At 47.0% G+C, this 17,117-nt stretch overlaps 1 protein-coding gene across 2 annotated transcripts in view; it reads left to right on the top strand.

Annotated features, from left to right (window-relative positions):
• Nucleotides 1-16,311, top strand: part of LOC135898901 (diuretic hormone class 2-like) — a 362,476-nt gene extending 346,165 nt beyond the window's left edge. For both annotated transcript variants that reach the window (XM_070535699.1, XM_070535698.1), the window contains exons 4-6: nucleotides 5,763-5,883; nucleotides 6,640-6,726; nucleotides 13,403-16,311. In XM_070535699.1, the coding sequence (XP_070391800.1) occupies nucleotides 5,763-5,883; nucleotides 6,640-6,726; nucleotides 13,403-13,538 (344 nt within the window). In that variant the 3' untranslated portion in view covers nucleotides 13,539-16,311. The remainder of the gene's footprint in view (nucleotides 1-5,762; nucleotides 5,884-6,639; nucleotides 6,727-13,402) is intronic.
• The last annotated feature ends 806 nt before the right edge of the window (nucleotides 16,312-17,117 follow it).

Here is a 17,117-nt window from a genome sequence, read left to right as displayed (position 1 = left end):
GCTGCACGGAAAAAAGAAGAGTGCTTCAAAGGTAGCTCGGGGAGACGCAAGACAACAGATTTCTCACACACATGTCAGGAGGCACAGCGTATAAATGAGCAGCCACTCAAGTCCGTGAGCAGCTCTATATTCTGACAAACTTTATTTAGGCAGGATCCTGTGTCGCTATGGTCACTTGCCGTTCACACCACGGTATAACGTCGTCGACTCCGACTACTATGTGAGATGGTTTCTTATTCTCAGGGCGAATACCTTGCGGCTCCTTCTCAGTTAATGAATAACATTGATGACGGGAATGGTGTATGACGGAGTCTAATGGACGGCTATTGCAAATTTTGCAAGCGTCGAGGGCGTCTTTGTTTAATAATGATGACCGGCAGCATAGGTTGCGCCTAAAAAGAAACTTTTGAAATTCCCGAGGTCCTCACTCCGGCTGTCTGCTTTGCACTGAAAGAAAGCACGTTAGTTAAGAGAATTAAGCAATGGGATTTCGAGAAAGGACGACATGCAACTTTGTTTTAGCTGAAGAAAGCTGGCCTTTTTTATTATTGCAACCACCCAGCATTCTATACGCGCGACAACCTCCAGCAGGTCTTTATTTCTTTGATAGTTTTTTATGCAAAGAACTGCTTAACGTTACTTTTAAAGATCGCCAATCAAAAGCTAGAGAGAACAAGAGAGAAAAAAAGAAAACGAAAGCTTTAAGTGTAGACGAGGTCGAACCCAAGTTATAAAGTAAGCTCAAAATGGTGAGAGACAAAAAAAATTACCATGTATCATGCGTCATTCAAAGCCCCACGGTCTGCTTTAATTGTTTGAGTATTTGTTTTCCGTGGACGGTCGAGGAGAACAGCTTTTGGTGCTCCCTTCTCCCGCAAGCTTAGTCACTTTATTGAGCTCGCTTATCGCATGGCCCCTTTTGCAAGTCGTGGTAACACACATTTTAATAATCACGCACGCTCAGCAGATATGAGTCTATGACTGCGCTAGGCAGCTCCAGTGCAACACAGAGTGCAACCAACCTCTGTCATACGAGCGAACGAGTGTTCACGCAAGCAATGCTCAAGATCGGTTTCCGCTAGAACGCCAGAATGACGCGTAGCCAAAATGACGGTAGCACATTGGAGCCGATGTCGCTCTGATACAATGCATGGTGGAAACGGTGCAAGTATGCACGCGGACGCAGAAAGGAAGGACACACATTGGCGATTCGAGCTGTGTGTCATTGCGTTGTTCTCGCCATGTATCTGTTCCTACTCGCGCAAATATGAGCTCTGAGCTCACAGAGATGACATTTATGGACACATGTAGCGGTGTTTTGCTCGCAGCAAATGCGAGCGTACTGCCATTCGCCTACTATTCAGTATTCTCAGTTGTCAATAAATTGCTTTTTTTGTATTGTGTAGTGCAGGGTCATGAAAAGACATCGCATTAAAAAAAAAGCTAACCTTGCTTTCAGGCTATTGGTACACATTTTTGTATATCCGGCATCCAGGAGCTGTGAAACTTCCCAGATCAAACTTGAGATGCTACAAACTTCACTCTAAAGCTTGGCGCTTATTAAGTGTTATGTACATTGCCTGGGTAAAAAGAAACACCACTTTCTGAGCTCCCCGATTGGAAACGGTTAGACACCTTGATTTCTGCGGAGGTAGACGTATGTTTCCTACGCACATGAATATAATGAAGAGAAAGAAATTTGAGGATAAATTGAAACGCAAAAGGAAAGTAGCACGGAATGAGAATAAAATACGTGACGAAGCTATGCACTTGGCGCTTCTGTCCTGTCAGATCGCGCGGAACGCAGAGATTAGAAACTAATTTCTTAGCCGTCAGTTCTCATTGCATCGTTAGTTTTCGAGAGTTCGCAGTAATATCCCTACAATTAAAGGGAGCGATGATAGTTGACGTGAGTTTAAATATTGCCTCTATTTATTCTTTGTACGCTTATTTAAGAAAAAAGAGCGAAAGGAAAGAAAGAATTTGAACTGTCATCGCACAAGTTGACTACGCAGAACCGCAAGATAACTGTGCCTAAAGGATCGGGAAATAGCAGCAACCATCGTGCCGATAACGAACAAAGAAAAATTAAAGTGTTCTTGTTACGTCAGCACTGATCGCGATCTTCGTTGCCTAAGCTCCCGCGACGTGAAAGCTAATAGCGTCCGATAACTGCTTCTCGACGCGGATCGCTTTTTCGCGTCAATAAAAAAAAAAACAGAAAAAGAAAGGAAAGGATCATTCGGTCGTACGGTTGTTTATACGATTCTCCTCCTTCGGTTATATTTTGTTCGCTTGCGCAGCCGTTACAGGCGCTCGGCTGTGAGATATCGTCGGTCGGGACTTTGATCGCAAGAAATAAGCAGTTGAAGTAAGCGCAGACCATAGTATATCGTAGGGGGGCCTATGGGATAAGAGAAGCATTAGACGAATTCACTTCTGCGGCGGAGACGCTCGCCGGGAAGGCAGCAAAAAGCCGAGCATGGGATGAGGATGTTGGAAGCGCTCAGAGGGGGGGGGGGGGGGGGAAGCGGGGAAACGCCGCACGACAGTGGCTGCTTAATAGGTGTGTCCCGATGAAGCCGAGCGGAAAATTAAGGGGAAACGGCGGCTCGGCATCAGCGGCCGTTTTGCCGGGGCTTGTCTCGGCCCGCGTCAGGCCAGGCGTCGTCCAGTCGATATTCGCCGAGCCGACAGGTGCGAGAGCGTGAGCCGGCTTGTCCGGTGGCGAAGGACGTCGGTGCCGCGGACGGCGAGGAAGCATCGACGCGTGCGCGCGCGTGTGTGCGTGCGCCGTGACGCACGAAGTCACCTCTCACCATTCTTCACTCAGAGGCCCCGATCGGTCGAGCGCGGATTATTATACTGGCCGGAAAAAAACAACAAATAAAAAGACACGGAGTGCGATGAAGCGGTCTAAGAAAAAAGAAATACTGTGTGCCTCACGCTCCAGTGGCCAGGAAGGCGCCTTCCTGGGGACGTTATGAAAACTGGATTATGGTGTATTTCCTCCTTGACCGCCCCTTTTTCTTCTTCGTGGCTTCCTCCCGTCCGGCCGCTGTGTGCGTCCCTGATGCCAAGATTGGCCTCTCCTCGGCACGGCGTTGGTCGGTTAGCGTACCTGCGCTCTAATTGGCCCGCCGTCGCGTCGGCTCAACTCTCGAGCGGCCATCGATGGGTTCGCGAAGCCGAAAATCCCGCGGACTTTGCAGACGGGAGGGTAAAGTTTCCAGTGCCCGGAGGAGTGGACGAGGCTGACTCTCCGGCATTTGCAAGCCTCTCCGGGCACGCATGGAGCCGCCCTCTCTATACCGCTGCGCCTCGTGCCACGGGGTTCCCGAGGAATCATTTGTGAAGTGGGAGAGCGGAAAGTGAGAGGAAAGGTCACTTACCAAACGATCAGCGAGCGCCGGTCGTCAAAGAACCGAGCGCACGGTTCGTGCGAGAACAGATGACTCGTCCGAGGTGTCGCCGACGTGTAAACCGTACCGTGAAAATCGCCGTCTTTTTTTCCCCCGGTTTGTTGTGATGATTAGAAAGATTACAGGATGTTAGTATAAAGAAGAAGGTCCCGAAGTTAAAGACTGCAATGGAACCTCCTTTCCAAACTAAGCCAAGTAAAGCACCGATCACAGCAGTTGCAGCACATCGTGAACAAGAAATTACCGGTTTTTATCATAAATAGCGTAATTAAAGAAGTTAATGTGCATAATTAAAAAAAGCATATAAGAGGCACTGTAGGATAATCTCATTAAACACTAATAAATTAACAGTTTAAGTGACATGACGTACGTATCATAATTGATGAACTTTAATACATATCGATGGCAAGGACGTGAAACAGCATTCTTATGGTATCGCAATGAAAATTTACTGATGGTGCACTGAAATAATGGTTATGAGTATGAACTAAGCGACAGTATAGAACAGAATATATTTATTTAGTAGCTTTCTGAATTCCTTAATTTTAATTGTATTATATTTAGTAGTAGTGTGTTCCAGAAAGTGTGTGTTCAGAGTTTTCAGTGTGTGTTCAGTGTGTCTTCAGTGTGTGTTCAGTGTGTGTTCACTGTGTCTTCAGTGTGTTCCAGAAGAATGGGCACTCTGCTTACCGTAATCAGTGTATATTTCGATTAAAATGAAGTTCCTATCTATTGCAAACCGGGTAACATCAGTATTTGTTTGAGAAAATTGGGTTATCAAGCTATTGGCATCGTGTGTAATTTATTTGTCGGAACGAAAAGGTACCGAGGTAATATTTAACGTGTTTTGCGACTGAAATAATGTGATAGCTTGTAAAAGATATGTGGCATTGTGGTTGTATGGGCTAAGTGTAATTATCTTGTAGGATTGCAATGAGTTCATATGGGTTACGTAAGTGTTTCCCCAACAAGTAACGCAGTAGTTATTGGGTGAATGAATAAATGAAAAGTATAACGATAATAATATTTCATGGCTAAATATGTGTCTTGTTTTTAGAAATGCCCAAATCCTGTAGGTAATCGGTTTTTCTTTAGATATTTGTTCAATATATTTAAGATTTCTGTCAAGTTCTAAACAAAGATATTTACAGGGAAATTTGGCAGTTATCGGACTGGCACCGCGAAAAATAGGAGGAATGGAGTAAGGTGTTCGTTGCAGCAAAGTGAATGCCACAAATTTTGTTTTCGACGGGCTTACCTCTAGCTAGTTAGTAAGGCACCACTCTAGCAGGCTGTACAAATCGTCAATGAGATTAGATATTACAGTTGTAAGGCATTTAAAGGAGTTGATGATAGTAGTATCGTCTGCATAAAGTATAGATTTCGAAGAAGAAATGCACATAGGTAGATCACTGACATACATTAAAAAATAAAAGCGGATCCAGTATGTAACCCTGAAGATTTCGTAATCGTGAGAATCTTCACTGCCTTGCGCCAAGTCATTCGATTGAAAAGGTGTGATGTAAGAGAATAACGGAGACACGCGGTGGGTGACAGTACTAGTAAAAAGAGTACGGTTGCTTATTTGATTAATATTCGAAGTTTTAGGAGACAGTAGGTCCGTATTTATGGGCGAGGTTAGAGTAACACGTGGTTTGCGTAATCCGGCGATGACTCAAAAGAAGCTGTGGCGTTTAGGGCGTCTTCTTTTAAAGTCTTTATAAGTCGTTGCAGCTTTGATTTGCGTTCTCTGGTGCATAGTGTATTTACTTCAGTATGTATCCAAAGAACTCCAGGTATTGTTGTGTTCAGCGCGGCCGAGTGACTTTTATTTAATGCCACCTAAAGCGTGTGTTGTGGGCGGTGTAACATGCCGGGTTCATGCAGTTTCCATGCAGCGTATCTCGCTTGTCCTCTCTACAAGCGCTACGACGCGTCTGCTGCGAACGTGAAGAGAAGAACCTGCAAGCACTTTTATCGCTGTTTCCCTTGACGCTCACCAAGAAACGCCGTAAATGAATTCACACAAAGAATAAAATTGGGTTAACGTGTAACTAACAATACGGCATCCACCGTAATGCGAGAAAAGCCCTTTCTTGAAGCAAAACTGGATCAGAAAGGGACCAGAGGCATGCGCACGTAATATCACTGGCTCTTCCACCTAATTAGACGTTTTCACAACGGTGGATAACAGCTACGTAATTAAAAAAGAAGAAAAAGAAAGAGAGAACGTCTGTAGTAGCGTGCCTCACTGTGATGTCTTAAGTATGGACGCCTTCTCAGAGAATGGCAAGCGCAGAAAAATCAACCCCGCGCCACTTCTTTTTCATCCGATTGCAGCGCTGTCCATAGTGCCAGCCATGGTGCGTTCCGTGAGTGTCGGCATCCTGGTCCTCGTCGGAGTGGTACTGCTCGCCAGGGCATCTGCCTCCGCTCCCGCCAATTTCGAGACCGAGTCCTGGTACGTGCCATCCTATACAATTACTTAATTAATGGAATTACTATGGAATTACTGAATAAATAATTTTTAATATTAACCGAATATTGATCGGCATTCGAAGTAGCTGCGTTATCGCAAGCAAATGCTGACTCTGAGGGCGCTGCTGAAAAAACGCCGCGGCGGCCGCGTTCGTGTGCCGTGCATTTGGTGCACGTTAAAGAACCGCAAGGATTTGAAATTAATCTGACGCCCCCGAGTGTATAAATAGCTCTCTTTTTTTTCATCAGCACACACCCCACGGGGAGAGGGAGGGTTTGACTGCCCCTTTTGAGGTTGCTGGGAGGCCGGTAACCTTCAATGCGTTTTTATAGATCCTTGAATGTGGGCGATGCTCAAAAGCCTTTGCGACAACTATTGCGACACATCAAGGGAACATTTCTGAGGCAACCAGTCACTCAGGGTATGCTCAAAGTAAGGAACCACCGAACATAATAGCCCGGTTGGGATCAGGTTGTTAACGTAACCTAGTCGTCGATCTTATTTCTATTTTTCTCCCTGTACCGCGAGGGACCTCCCAATGACTGCGCTGTTGCGCACACGAACCACAGCGTCAAAAGTGCGGCTCCGGGAAAGGTCACTGTCACGCAGAAAAATTACGATGCGACCGGCTGCCTGGGCACGCAGTTAGCTCTCTGGAAAACAAGCAGATATGACAGTGCAAATTACGTTAGAGCGGGACGAAGAAGATTTGACATCGCGTTATTTCTTTCTCTGCAGGGACCGGGATCGTCAAAACGCTGCGTACGACTCATCTCTGACTCCTGACGAGGACTACCTTCTGAGCTTGTTAAGGAGTCGATCCAGGTGAGATTTGCTGTTTGACGCGTCGACTTATGTAATGTTTGGCAAGATCATGTCGGTAATTGTGTTTTGCAATGTGTGTTTGTCAAGCCCGCATAATTATATAATGGGATTATGCGGGAGTCGAAGAAGGGATATCATGGCGGAGTCGATGTATTGACAAGGGGAATCTTCGTGGAAATAACTGCGCTTTATGGTGTTGCTCATGCAGCATATTCACCCCCAACATAAATGGGAGAGGGAGATGAGGAGAATAAGCTCACTGATAGATACTAGCGCGAACAAGACTACGGAAAAAAAGGGGGACAGGACATAGCACTAGACTGCAACTCACAAGCTTTATTCAGAAAAACATGCATAGAGGCTATCGTGTGCTCAAATAAATGCGCAGACACACACATAAACAAACGTGCCACGTAGGAGACAACCAAATGCGCAACAAAGCCGATAAGCGCCCACGAAAAGCCATTACAGAGCATACACCAGGTTTTTCTCAACGTACAATACTTCTTTATCAATGAGTGCGATTCATGGAGCGCTTACGCATTCATCAGCAGCTCTTGAAATGCAAAACAACTCGAATATTTCCCTATCTAACTGCCTGTCGAACCGTCTGAGCACTTGCGTGTTGTGAAAACACGGGGAGCATTTACGAGTACATTTTCGGCATTGGTGAGCCAAGTGGCCAGCACCTGCTATAGAGCGTTACAGCGCGCCTGTGCTCCCTAAGCTTGTCATTCAGGCACCTGCCTGCTTGTCCAATATAAAACTTTGCACAGGAAAGTGGAATATTGTATACCACTCCCACACTGCTGTTAACGAAGCGGGTGACATGCTCTTTAGTGCATGTGCCATGCCTCTCGACGTTCTTTACCAATGGGTACATTCTTACGAGCTTTAGTGGCACTTGTTCGCCATATTTTGCAGCGAAAGCTGTAAATGACTAATCTTCCGTAGTTTTTCCGGCGTCCGGCAACAAAACGGACTTATCAATTTCTAACAAACCCATATGGGTGCATTGCGGCGGCCCAGATGTCCAAATGCGGAACAGATTAGAACGCTTGCCCTGAACAATAGCGTGACGTCAACGTTATCGCAGTATACAAGAAGGCGAGGTATCGGCGCCAAAACAGCTGCGTTATCGATGGGGCAGACACCTATAGTTAGCATACCCGAAGAACAACATGCGTACGAGGAGCGCCGGAGGGAACAGCAATGAGAATGTAAACGGCGCCGGTGCCAAATTACCACCGACGAAGAACGTTCCCGCGATGCTGAACGAAAACGACAATCGCGAGCACGGGCACCTCCGAACCAGCAACGACGCCAGACTCGCAACGTAAAAATGACAACCATTCCGCTCTGTGTAGATGGAATGGCAGCGAAAGCACTTTGCGTTTCGTTTGAGAGTTTTGACAGTCGTCAGCTTTCACTGCCATTCCATCATCACAGAGTGGAATGGTTGTTATCTTTTATTTAGGTGGTGGGACACTCCGTGTACGTGTGTCACAGCCACAGCCCACTGGGACGAGCGTTAATGTACCGAGCAGCTGCCGGGTCATCTTTAATGAGGCTCTCAGTGACACACACCGATGTGTCATCGGGATTCCCGGCCCTACGTGAACGGCTCGCTTGTTGCTGAATGGTGCAGGAAAGCTGGTGCACACAAGATTTAGCCAGGGCAGCTCTCAGGCAGTTAGCAGCAATGCCTCTTTTAACTAAGTGCGCCGAACGGTAGTCAAGCAAGAGCTTCTTGCTCCTAGGAGAGTACATCCAACAAAAGGAGCTAAGATTTAGAATGATAATAATTCCAAATCCCCGCGCTGCGCCGTGAAGTCAGGTGTTCCTCAAGGCTCCATCTTGGGACCGTTATTATTCCTAATTTATATAAACGACTTACCTGCCGTAGTTAATAGTTCTATTAAACTTTTTGCCGACGATTGCGTTCTATACCGTGAAATAACTAATCAGCATGATAACTTTATTCTTCAGAAAGATCTAGATAACATTTCAAGGTGGTGCTCACAATGGCTAATGTTCTTAAATCCGACTAAATGCAAAATTATGTCTGTCTCACGTCGCTCGAACTCACCAACTCCTTTCGGCTATATTATCAATGAAACTAACCTTGAGCACGTGACTTCCTATAAATATCTTGGAATCCAGCTAAACAGTAATCTTTCATGGCATGCGCACATCGAACATATCACGAACAATGCAAACAGATCTCTTGGCTACATTCGCAGGAATTTCTCAAAAGCCCCACCCCATTTGAAGTTACTGCTCTATAAAACACTTGTAGCGGCAGCAGCATCGGCGTCGCACGAGAGTTGACGCGGACGCTCGCGTCTACACGAGGCTCGAGCGGCTGGCGCGTTCCGGCGCGGGCTAGCGTTCCGAAGATCAAAAAAAGAATGCTACGCTAAGCGACGGAGTGTTGGTTTTTCCTCTCCTGCGAGAGCCCGACTTTACCGGTCTACGTGGTCGCTCGTCGCCACAGTTTGGTGACCCCGGACGTGATATTGCCATACGCTCCTGTGGTAGAGACGACCATGGACCAGACCAACGCTACGAGAGCTCAAGGCCAGAACCCTTCCGAGGAACGTGGTGAGCCCTCCTGTTCCGCCATCGCTGTTCGCCTCCCACAGTACTGGGACCAGCATCCTTCGGCGTGGTTTCTTCAGGCCGAAGCGCAATTTCAAGTCGCTGGTATCCGCTCTCAAGCCTCGAAGTTCCATTACGCCGTCGCAGCGCTCTCGCCCGCCGCCATTGACGAGGTAGCAGATTTGTTGAACTCCCCATTGTCTGCCACCGCCTATGACGATCTCAAGGCAGCACTGCTACAGCGCACAGCAGCTTCACAGCGTTCTCGCATCCAGCAGCTTCTGTCCGCTGAAGAACTCGGCGACCGACGCCCTAGTCAACTTCTTCGCCGAATGAGCCAGCTGCTCGGAAACAACGCGAGATCCATCGACGACACGCTGTTGCGCGAACTGTTTTTGCAACGACTCCCGGCTAACGTGCAGATGGTCCTGGCGACAGCCTCTACCATGGACCTTACCGGACTTGCCGCTTTGGCCGACAAAGTCATGGAAGTAGCCACCCCAACCATCGCAGCCACGTCACCGTCTCCGGGTGACAATACAACCGCTCTGCAAACTCTTCCCTGCTCTTCTGCAGTGCAATCTCCGCTCGACTCCTTGTGTGAGCGCCTGGAACGCATCATCTGTGGAGCGGAACATCGCCGCGCGTCTCGTCGCCCACGCAGCCGTAGTTCCAGCAGATCAAGACGCACGGGCACTCGCAATGAAGCCTCAACTACAACGCCTGGCGTTTGCTACTACCACCGCCGTTTTGGAAACGACGCTCGTCACTGTCGGCGTCCCTGCACTTGGCAGGGAAACAGGCCGGCCGACCTCTAACGGCGACGAGTGGTCCGGCCCAGCACACAAGTCGCCTTTTCTACGTGACGGACAGAGTTACGGGACAACGATTCTTGGTCGACACAGGTGCTGACGTCAGCATTCTACCCGCCCAGCGCTCCGACCGAAAAGCGACTCCTGTGTCGTTTTTGCAAGCCGTCAACGGCACCAGGATTCCAGTTTTCTCGTCACGCTCCGTCATGCTAAACCTTGGCCTTCGACGAGCGTTCCGCTGGATTTTCCTGGTTGCAGACGTCCGTCATGCAGTCATTGGAGCAGACTTCTTGCATAACTACGGACTCCTTGTCGACATCCAACGACGCCGTCTCATCGACTCCGTAACCCAGCTATCCGTTTCCGGCGTCCCATCATCAGGCACTTCGCCCATAGCGCCTATTTCTGCCATGTTGGAGGAACCTTTCGCCGCGCTCCTACGCGAGTTTCCCACTTTGACACGCCTGCCGGACTGGACGCAACCGGTACAACATGACGTGTGCCATCACATCGTCACCTCCGGCCCACCGGTCTACTTCCGACCCCGGCGTTTGTCCCCGGAGAGACTCAAGATCGCTCGCGCGGAGTTCGAACACATGCTGCAACTTGGCATCATCCGCCCTTCTTCCAGTAACTGGGCATCACCACTTCACATGGTGCCTAAGAAGACGGGTGACTGGCGCCCCTGCGGCGATTACCGGGCACTAAACAACGTCACAGTTCCTGATCGCTACCCTCTACCGAACGTTCAGGACTTCACGGTAGCGTTGCACGGTGCGACGATCTTTTCTAAGATCGATCTCGTTCGCGCCTACCATCAACTACCGGTCGCTGAAGAAGACATTCCCAAGACCGCCATCACCACGCCCTTCGGTCTTTTCGAATTTCTCCGCATGCCTTTCGGTTTACGGAACGCGGGCCAATCCTTTCAGCGTTTCATCGATTCCGTCACCCGAGGTCTGCCTTTCGTTTTTGCATACATTGACGACCTCCTCGTGGCAAGCTCTTCGGCCGAAGAACATCTTCACCACTTGCGGTTGTTGTTTTCACGCCTTGCCAGTAAAGGAATTGTCATCAACGCCGCCAAGAGTGAATTCGGTCAAACCGAACTCGAGTTCCTCGGTCATATCGTCGACGCTAACGGCATTCGACCTCTGCCGTCCAAGATTCGCGTCATCGAAAACTTTCCCCGACCGACCACACTCACCAAGCTTCGCCAATTTCTCGGATTTGTCAATTTCTACCGCCGATTCATTCCCGAGTGCGCACGACTTATGGCTCCGCTAGACGCTCTCCTGGTAAACAAGCGCAAACAAGTGCTTCAGTGGACTGAAGAGGCCGCAGACGCTTTCGCAAAAGTCAAGTCTGCCCTCGCCACACACTAATTAGACCGAAGCTAGAATACGCGTCATCTGTGTGGGACCCTGGTCAAAAAAGACTAGCAGATAACATTGAGTCAGTTCAGAACAGGTCAGCACGATTCATCCTTTCTAATTATTCCCGCACATCTAGCGTTTCTTTAATGAAGTCGAACCTTGGCCTTAATAACTTGCACATTCGAAGAAAAATTTCCCGTCTCTGCCTTTTTCAAAAAATCTTTTACCAAAACAGCTCGCTTAAACAAGACTTAATTTCAGAGCCTTCGTACATGTCGTCGCGTCTTGATCATCGGTTTAAAGTGTTCATTCCTTTCTGTCGCACAAATGTTTTCTCTGACTCATTTCTGCCGAAAACCAGTGCCGAGTGGAACCGCCTTCCCCCCTCCATCGCCTGCATCGAGGAGGCATCATCTTTCAAGACTGCAATAACTGATTATCTTTTGAATTTATCACCTTAATACTAATAATTGTTTGAGCATGTATTTTTTATTATTGTTGTACCCACCCCCCTCTGTAACGCCCTTCTGGGCCCTGAGGGTACTGTAAATAAATAAATAAATAAATAAGAATATCTAGCAATTGTAGGTGAACATCTACTGGCAATTCATTTGTGAACTTATGTCCTTACGCACACTTTTAAAAAAAAAAAACCCCAGTACGTTTTTTAACAGCAAAGACCCTGCGCTGAGGCTTCGAACCTTTCAGCACAGCAAGAAAGTCATCCATAAAACGTTTCCAGCTGACTGCAGCATCTTACTTCTTGAAAGTATGGCTTCGAGTGTGTATTAGTGGCCTGACTTGAGCTGCATCAGGAGGCATAGCTTCTTTCAACTCTTGGACTCCCGTTTCTAATCAACAAGATCTATCCGCGTTCTCTACACCTACAACATGCGATAAATATAACGACACCATAGGTCTTAGTCATACGCTCTGGCGTTGCTCCGTGTTACGCAGCGACAAGGACAACACTGAAGAGCGGTGGGACGCAGCGATACGTAGTCTCACATTTGAAGAACAGCCATGGACAGTCCAATGGGTCCGCGAAGCGGCCGAAAGGCTTGGCGTTTCGGTCCCAACGTGGGAGCGGCCTGCAGCTTCCGGCTTGAAAACTAGCGCTACCTAATGGACCGCAATATAGTTTTTCCGTCCATCCATCCATCCAAAGAGACTACCCGATGGAACCAGCTGACGGATTCGGAATATCGCTCCAAGTCTCATTCTTTCACTTGCGTTCTGCTAAAGTTGCTCTCATTAGCATTATAAGTTACGTGCAGATTCTTTACATTCCTTTAAAGGGACCCTGAAGAAAGAAAAATTATTTTAGCCTGGTAAGTAAATGACCCTACTACAACAGAAAATATAGCCACGGCGATAGTGACAAAATTCTTTGTAAGCCGGAAAAGGCACAAGAACAAAATGCAGATGGCAACGGTACCATTAGGTGAATTCCACGCCTGCACCCTGTGACGTTGTAAATTTTAATGCACGGTCAAATCTAACCAGGGCTAGTCAAGTCTTGATCTGTAAAGATGAACTAAATTGTACTCTGGCAAAGACCAAACCTAGGAGGCATCGAGAATTATACTGAACTACGACGACTTATATATACATATACAGACTTCGAAGCCTATGACGTCACGTGCCAGCACTAGCGCTTTGGCGGAAAATTCAAGATATACATTTTTTAGGACAATGTTCTCTTCTAATAATGAACCTAGTACCGCACAGTTAACTAAAGGGGTGTTTTCGCAAAAAAAAACTCAGTCACTCTGAACTGATTAAGAGTTGTCTTCAGTGTCACTTTAGAAACTGTTCTTGATGACATCCGCGTAACATTGGCGGTACTTGTGACTTGTGCGACGTTGTGTCTCTGACTCGCCGCAGCAACTTCGACGTCATGCCGAAGAGGTCCCGCGGCATGCTCGACTTCGGGATGACGCGAGGAGCGTCTGGCGCCAAGGCCGCCAAGGCTCGATTAGGACTCAAGCTGGCCAACGATCCCTTTGGGCCCGGACGCTGAGACGCCCGTGCCAACCCGCTGCGGGAACCGCCTCACACGAGCAGCTCCCGCAACCACATCCCTCTATTCCTTTCCGCGCCTCTAACGGAACAGTTGACCAATCGCCTCTTAACTGAGCGCTGTAGAAAGATGTTTTCCAACTATGTTTCATCTTTCTTTGTTCTTCTACAGGTTTGAGCTTTCCGAGCTTCTTTCTTCGCATAGTAGCTGCAGCCGGCTGGACCTTCTGTGTGCTTGAAAAAAAAAAGATTCAGAAAAACAAAACGCAGCAGCGAAGCACTGTTTCTGGTACTGCGAAGGAGTGCGGCACAACTCGCTTCCGCGTGTTTCCGGTTGGCCCCACTTGAATCATTAGCTTTGACTGTAGTGTGCACCCGAGGCAGTTCTACGCGTCATTGTGTCGCATAGTGATCACACCGCTCTCTCGTTGTCGCATCACAGTTTGCGTTGGGCGGAAGGTTAAACGTTGGGAGGGCCTAACATAATCAACGCAGAGCATGCGATTGCTGGTCAAGGTCATCCCGTACATGCTGCTCCGTGTAGCAGTTGCTAAATTTGGAGTGATGACGGCGGTTATCCGGATTACTGAACTCGAAACAGCACGTGAACTGGCTCTCATATTTTGTGTTGACTACCTATGACGAGCCAGTGCACGTTTCTTGAAATGTGTGGACGAACGCTTTTAATTGAGTGTAATTAGGTTGCATTTTTTAAGCCAGTGAGATTTTTTAAACCAGGGGCTAGAAACATGAGTTCTCAGCTTGCCTGTAGTAATGCAGTACTAGCCATCCTATGGCCAAGTGACCAGAATTTCTTTTGATGATAAATTTCTTTGAATGCATCAAAAAAGAAAAGAAAGCGCCCATATGTTGTCCTCCCGCTCAACGTAAACTTCACGTACGTCTATATACCGTGAAAGCAACCGTAACAAACCTTATTTCCAATGACTGTCAAAAAAGAAGTCTCTAGGTTCCCAGCACTCGGTGACACCAAAGCAACTACAACTGTGCATCGTTGTCATCCGTAGAAGACACGCAAAATTAGGGGCTCTTTGGAAGCGCAGATAAGGTGTCGGGTTATTACGTGTGCCGTCTGGCGAGTGTAGTGACCGTTCCCGGATCAGCGGCTTACATTTTTGGGCTATAAAATTTTTGTACCGGTGGTCATGATGACGTGATTCAAACGAAATGTGTTGTTGGAAGCGCAGTAATGTATCCAGCCCACGCGGCGCTAAAGCAGCTAATTATATATGTGTTGTTGTGCGTAACATGTTCCTGTTAAAGAAACGCAATGCAAATATTTTACTCGCGTTCAATGTACGTTGTTGGCAAGTGCAGTTGGTGGATTGAGCGTACATTTATGTATTGTTAATGCAAGGGATGTACCTTGACAATGTCACGTTGACTACATGTGCACGGAGCAAATAACCACGCGTATACGTTGCTATGTGGTTTCTTTTGAAGTACCAAAAGGATGAAATCGAGTAACAGCAATTGTGTTTTTTTTTCTGTTTTGGAATTATATATACAATGCTTGGGTATAAGAAGTTTCGGGGGATAAACAAAAGGTGTTCAGCTTTTATTGTTTATCGACGTGTTGCCTGTTGACATGTAACTTGTGTGTGATACCTTTATGAGCCGCCAATGTAAACTTTTGATTTGAGAAAATTAGGCGAATTTCGTCCTTGTGAGATAATTTTGGACTTTTGCCTTCGACTCTGTAGCAGAACAGGTCGATTATTATTTTTTTTGTTTTTCTTTTGCGCAAAGCTCCTGTAGTAATTAGCAATAAACGAACACTCGAAATAATTTAGTGACTACCAAAACCTCTCTCATAATCTCCTTTCCTTTTTTTCATTCAGTATGTCCGGCTAATGCTTCTGTCGTCCTCATATTCTCACATACATTGAAACCATTGACACGTGCATTCAATTTCAACAATACATTCGTTTTCAAATCGCCGTTTTTATTAGTTTAGTCATTCCAACTACTTTATCTTGCGCATATTTAATAACACATGCCCGCCGGCTGATGCAGCTTGCCTGTGTTTGCATGACAAGTTTGGAAAGAGCTCATTTACTCTACTCAACCACCACTCACCAACATTCGTTGCACAAAACATTTCTTTGTTTACAGCTTTCTCGAAGCGCATACAGGTCAGCACAACATTTGCTCGAGCATCTTTCTTACTGGTGTGCAGCCAGAGCTGCTGTTCGCAGATGCGTTTTCCCTAATTTAGTTTGGAGAAATACGGTAAACCGGTGCTGCAGAAGTGCTCAAAAAAAGTTCGACACGCGCATTTTCCATTTTCCCCTTCGCCTTCCTCCCATTCATCTCACCATGCCATTACGCTCTTTTGAGTTATATGCAAAGAAAGAGAGAATCGACACACATATGCAGACTGTCGACCAAATTCTCGTGCCGATGTTTATTCATGGGACAATGAGCTGAATCGAGATCGCCGCTCACTGAACGTTTGTTTGTGACGGGCCTGTGCTTGAACGGCGTCTGTTTCGAATGGTCTGCGTGACCGTTCGACGAGCGTTAGGCGCCGACTGTGACGGGCCTCGTGTTTTGAAGAAGTCTGTGTACGTAGGCGTGTATTCGCTGCATGCTTATTTCTGGACTCTGTCTTTCTTTTTTTTCTTTTTCTGTCTCTGTACAGTCGTTTGTGTACGTAGAAGCCCTGCCGTGCGTCCCGGATGCGTAATATGCGGGAGTGTTGCCACTGTAGTGAAGTTGTCTATACAGTTTCAATAAAAGATGCGTTTCAATTCTGTTCGTTGCGAAAAAGAAACGACACGACTGCGAATGCGATTACTCTCCGTTCGCCGCCGGGACGAACTGAATGCATTGCGGCAGCCTTGGCTGCGAAGGCTGTTCACTTCGGTGCCACACTACCATGAGTGGGGTCTATGCAGGGTAAGTAAACACGGGGCTTTTACATAGATAATAATGGCTGCGCATATAAACTGGCATACAGATTTTACTTAAGGATCACGTGGAGGTGTTGGAAGCAAGTACTTACTGCTACTCCATTTGAGTTCATTCGGAGTTTACGCACTATGAGTGATTAGAAATAATAATAATAAAGAAAACGCCGACAAATGAAGAAAAATGAAAAAAAAATACGAGCAAATGGTATATGACGTAATGTAGCCCCTAAATGCTGGGATGAACAGGCTAACTAAACGCGGCAGTCAGCGCTGGGGACTCTCCGCGATGGGCGTTCCTCGTGGGGACGTGAAGTTGTGTCCCGAAACAGGCAAAAGTTCACAATTGCGAAGAAACACAAGAATAAGCCGCATATCTTTGCATTTAACAAGTAACTAGAATATTTGAACTTTGCTATTGAATTTAGATACATAGATATACATGGCATGATATGACAGTCGATTTCATCTTACAACAAATAAGTGTGAACACCCACGTTAGTATGCGTCTCGTCGGGCGCATAGTTAACAAATAAGCAAGTCATCTTGGTGCTCGCGCACGCCCTTTTCGATGTCGAAATAAAGTTTTAAACGCGGAATAAATGCTCAAGCGAGCAGGGATCACAGTAGCTTGGGGCTTTTTGCAT

The sequence above is a fragment of the Dermacentor albipictus genome, chromosome 3 (assembly GCF_038994185.2).
Source record: "Dermacentor albipictus isolate Rhodes 1998 colony chromosome 3, USDA_Dalb.pri_finalv2, whole genome shotgun sequence".
NCBI classification, from domain to species: domain Eukaryota; kingdom Metazoa; phylum Arthropoda; class Arachnida; order Ixodida; family Ixodidae; genus Dermacentor; species Dermacentor albipictus.
This window is presented reverse-complemented; position numbering and strand designations above follow the sequence as displayed.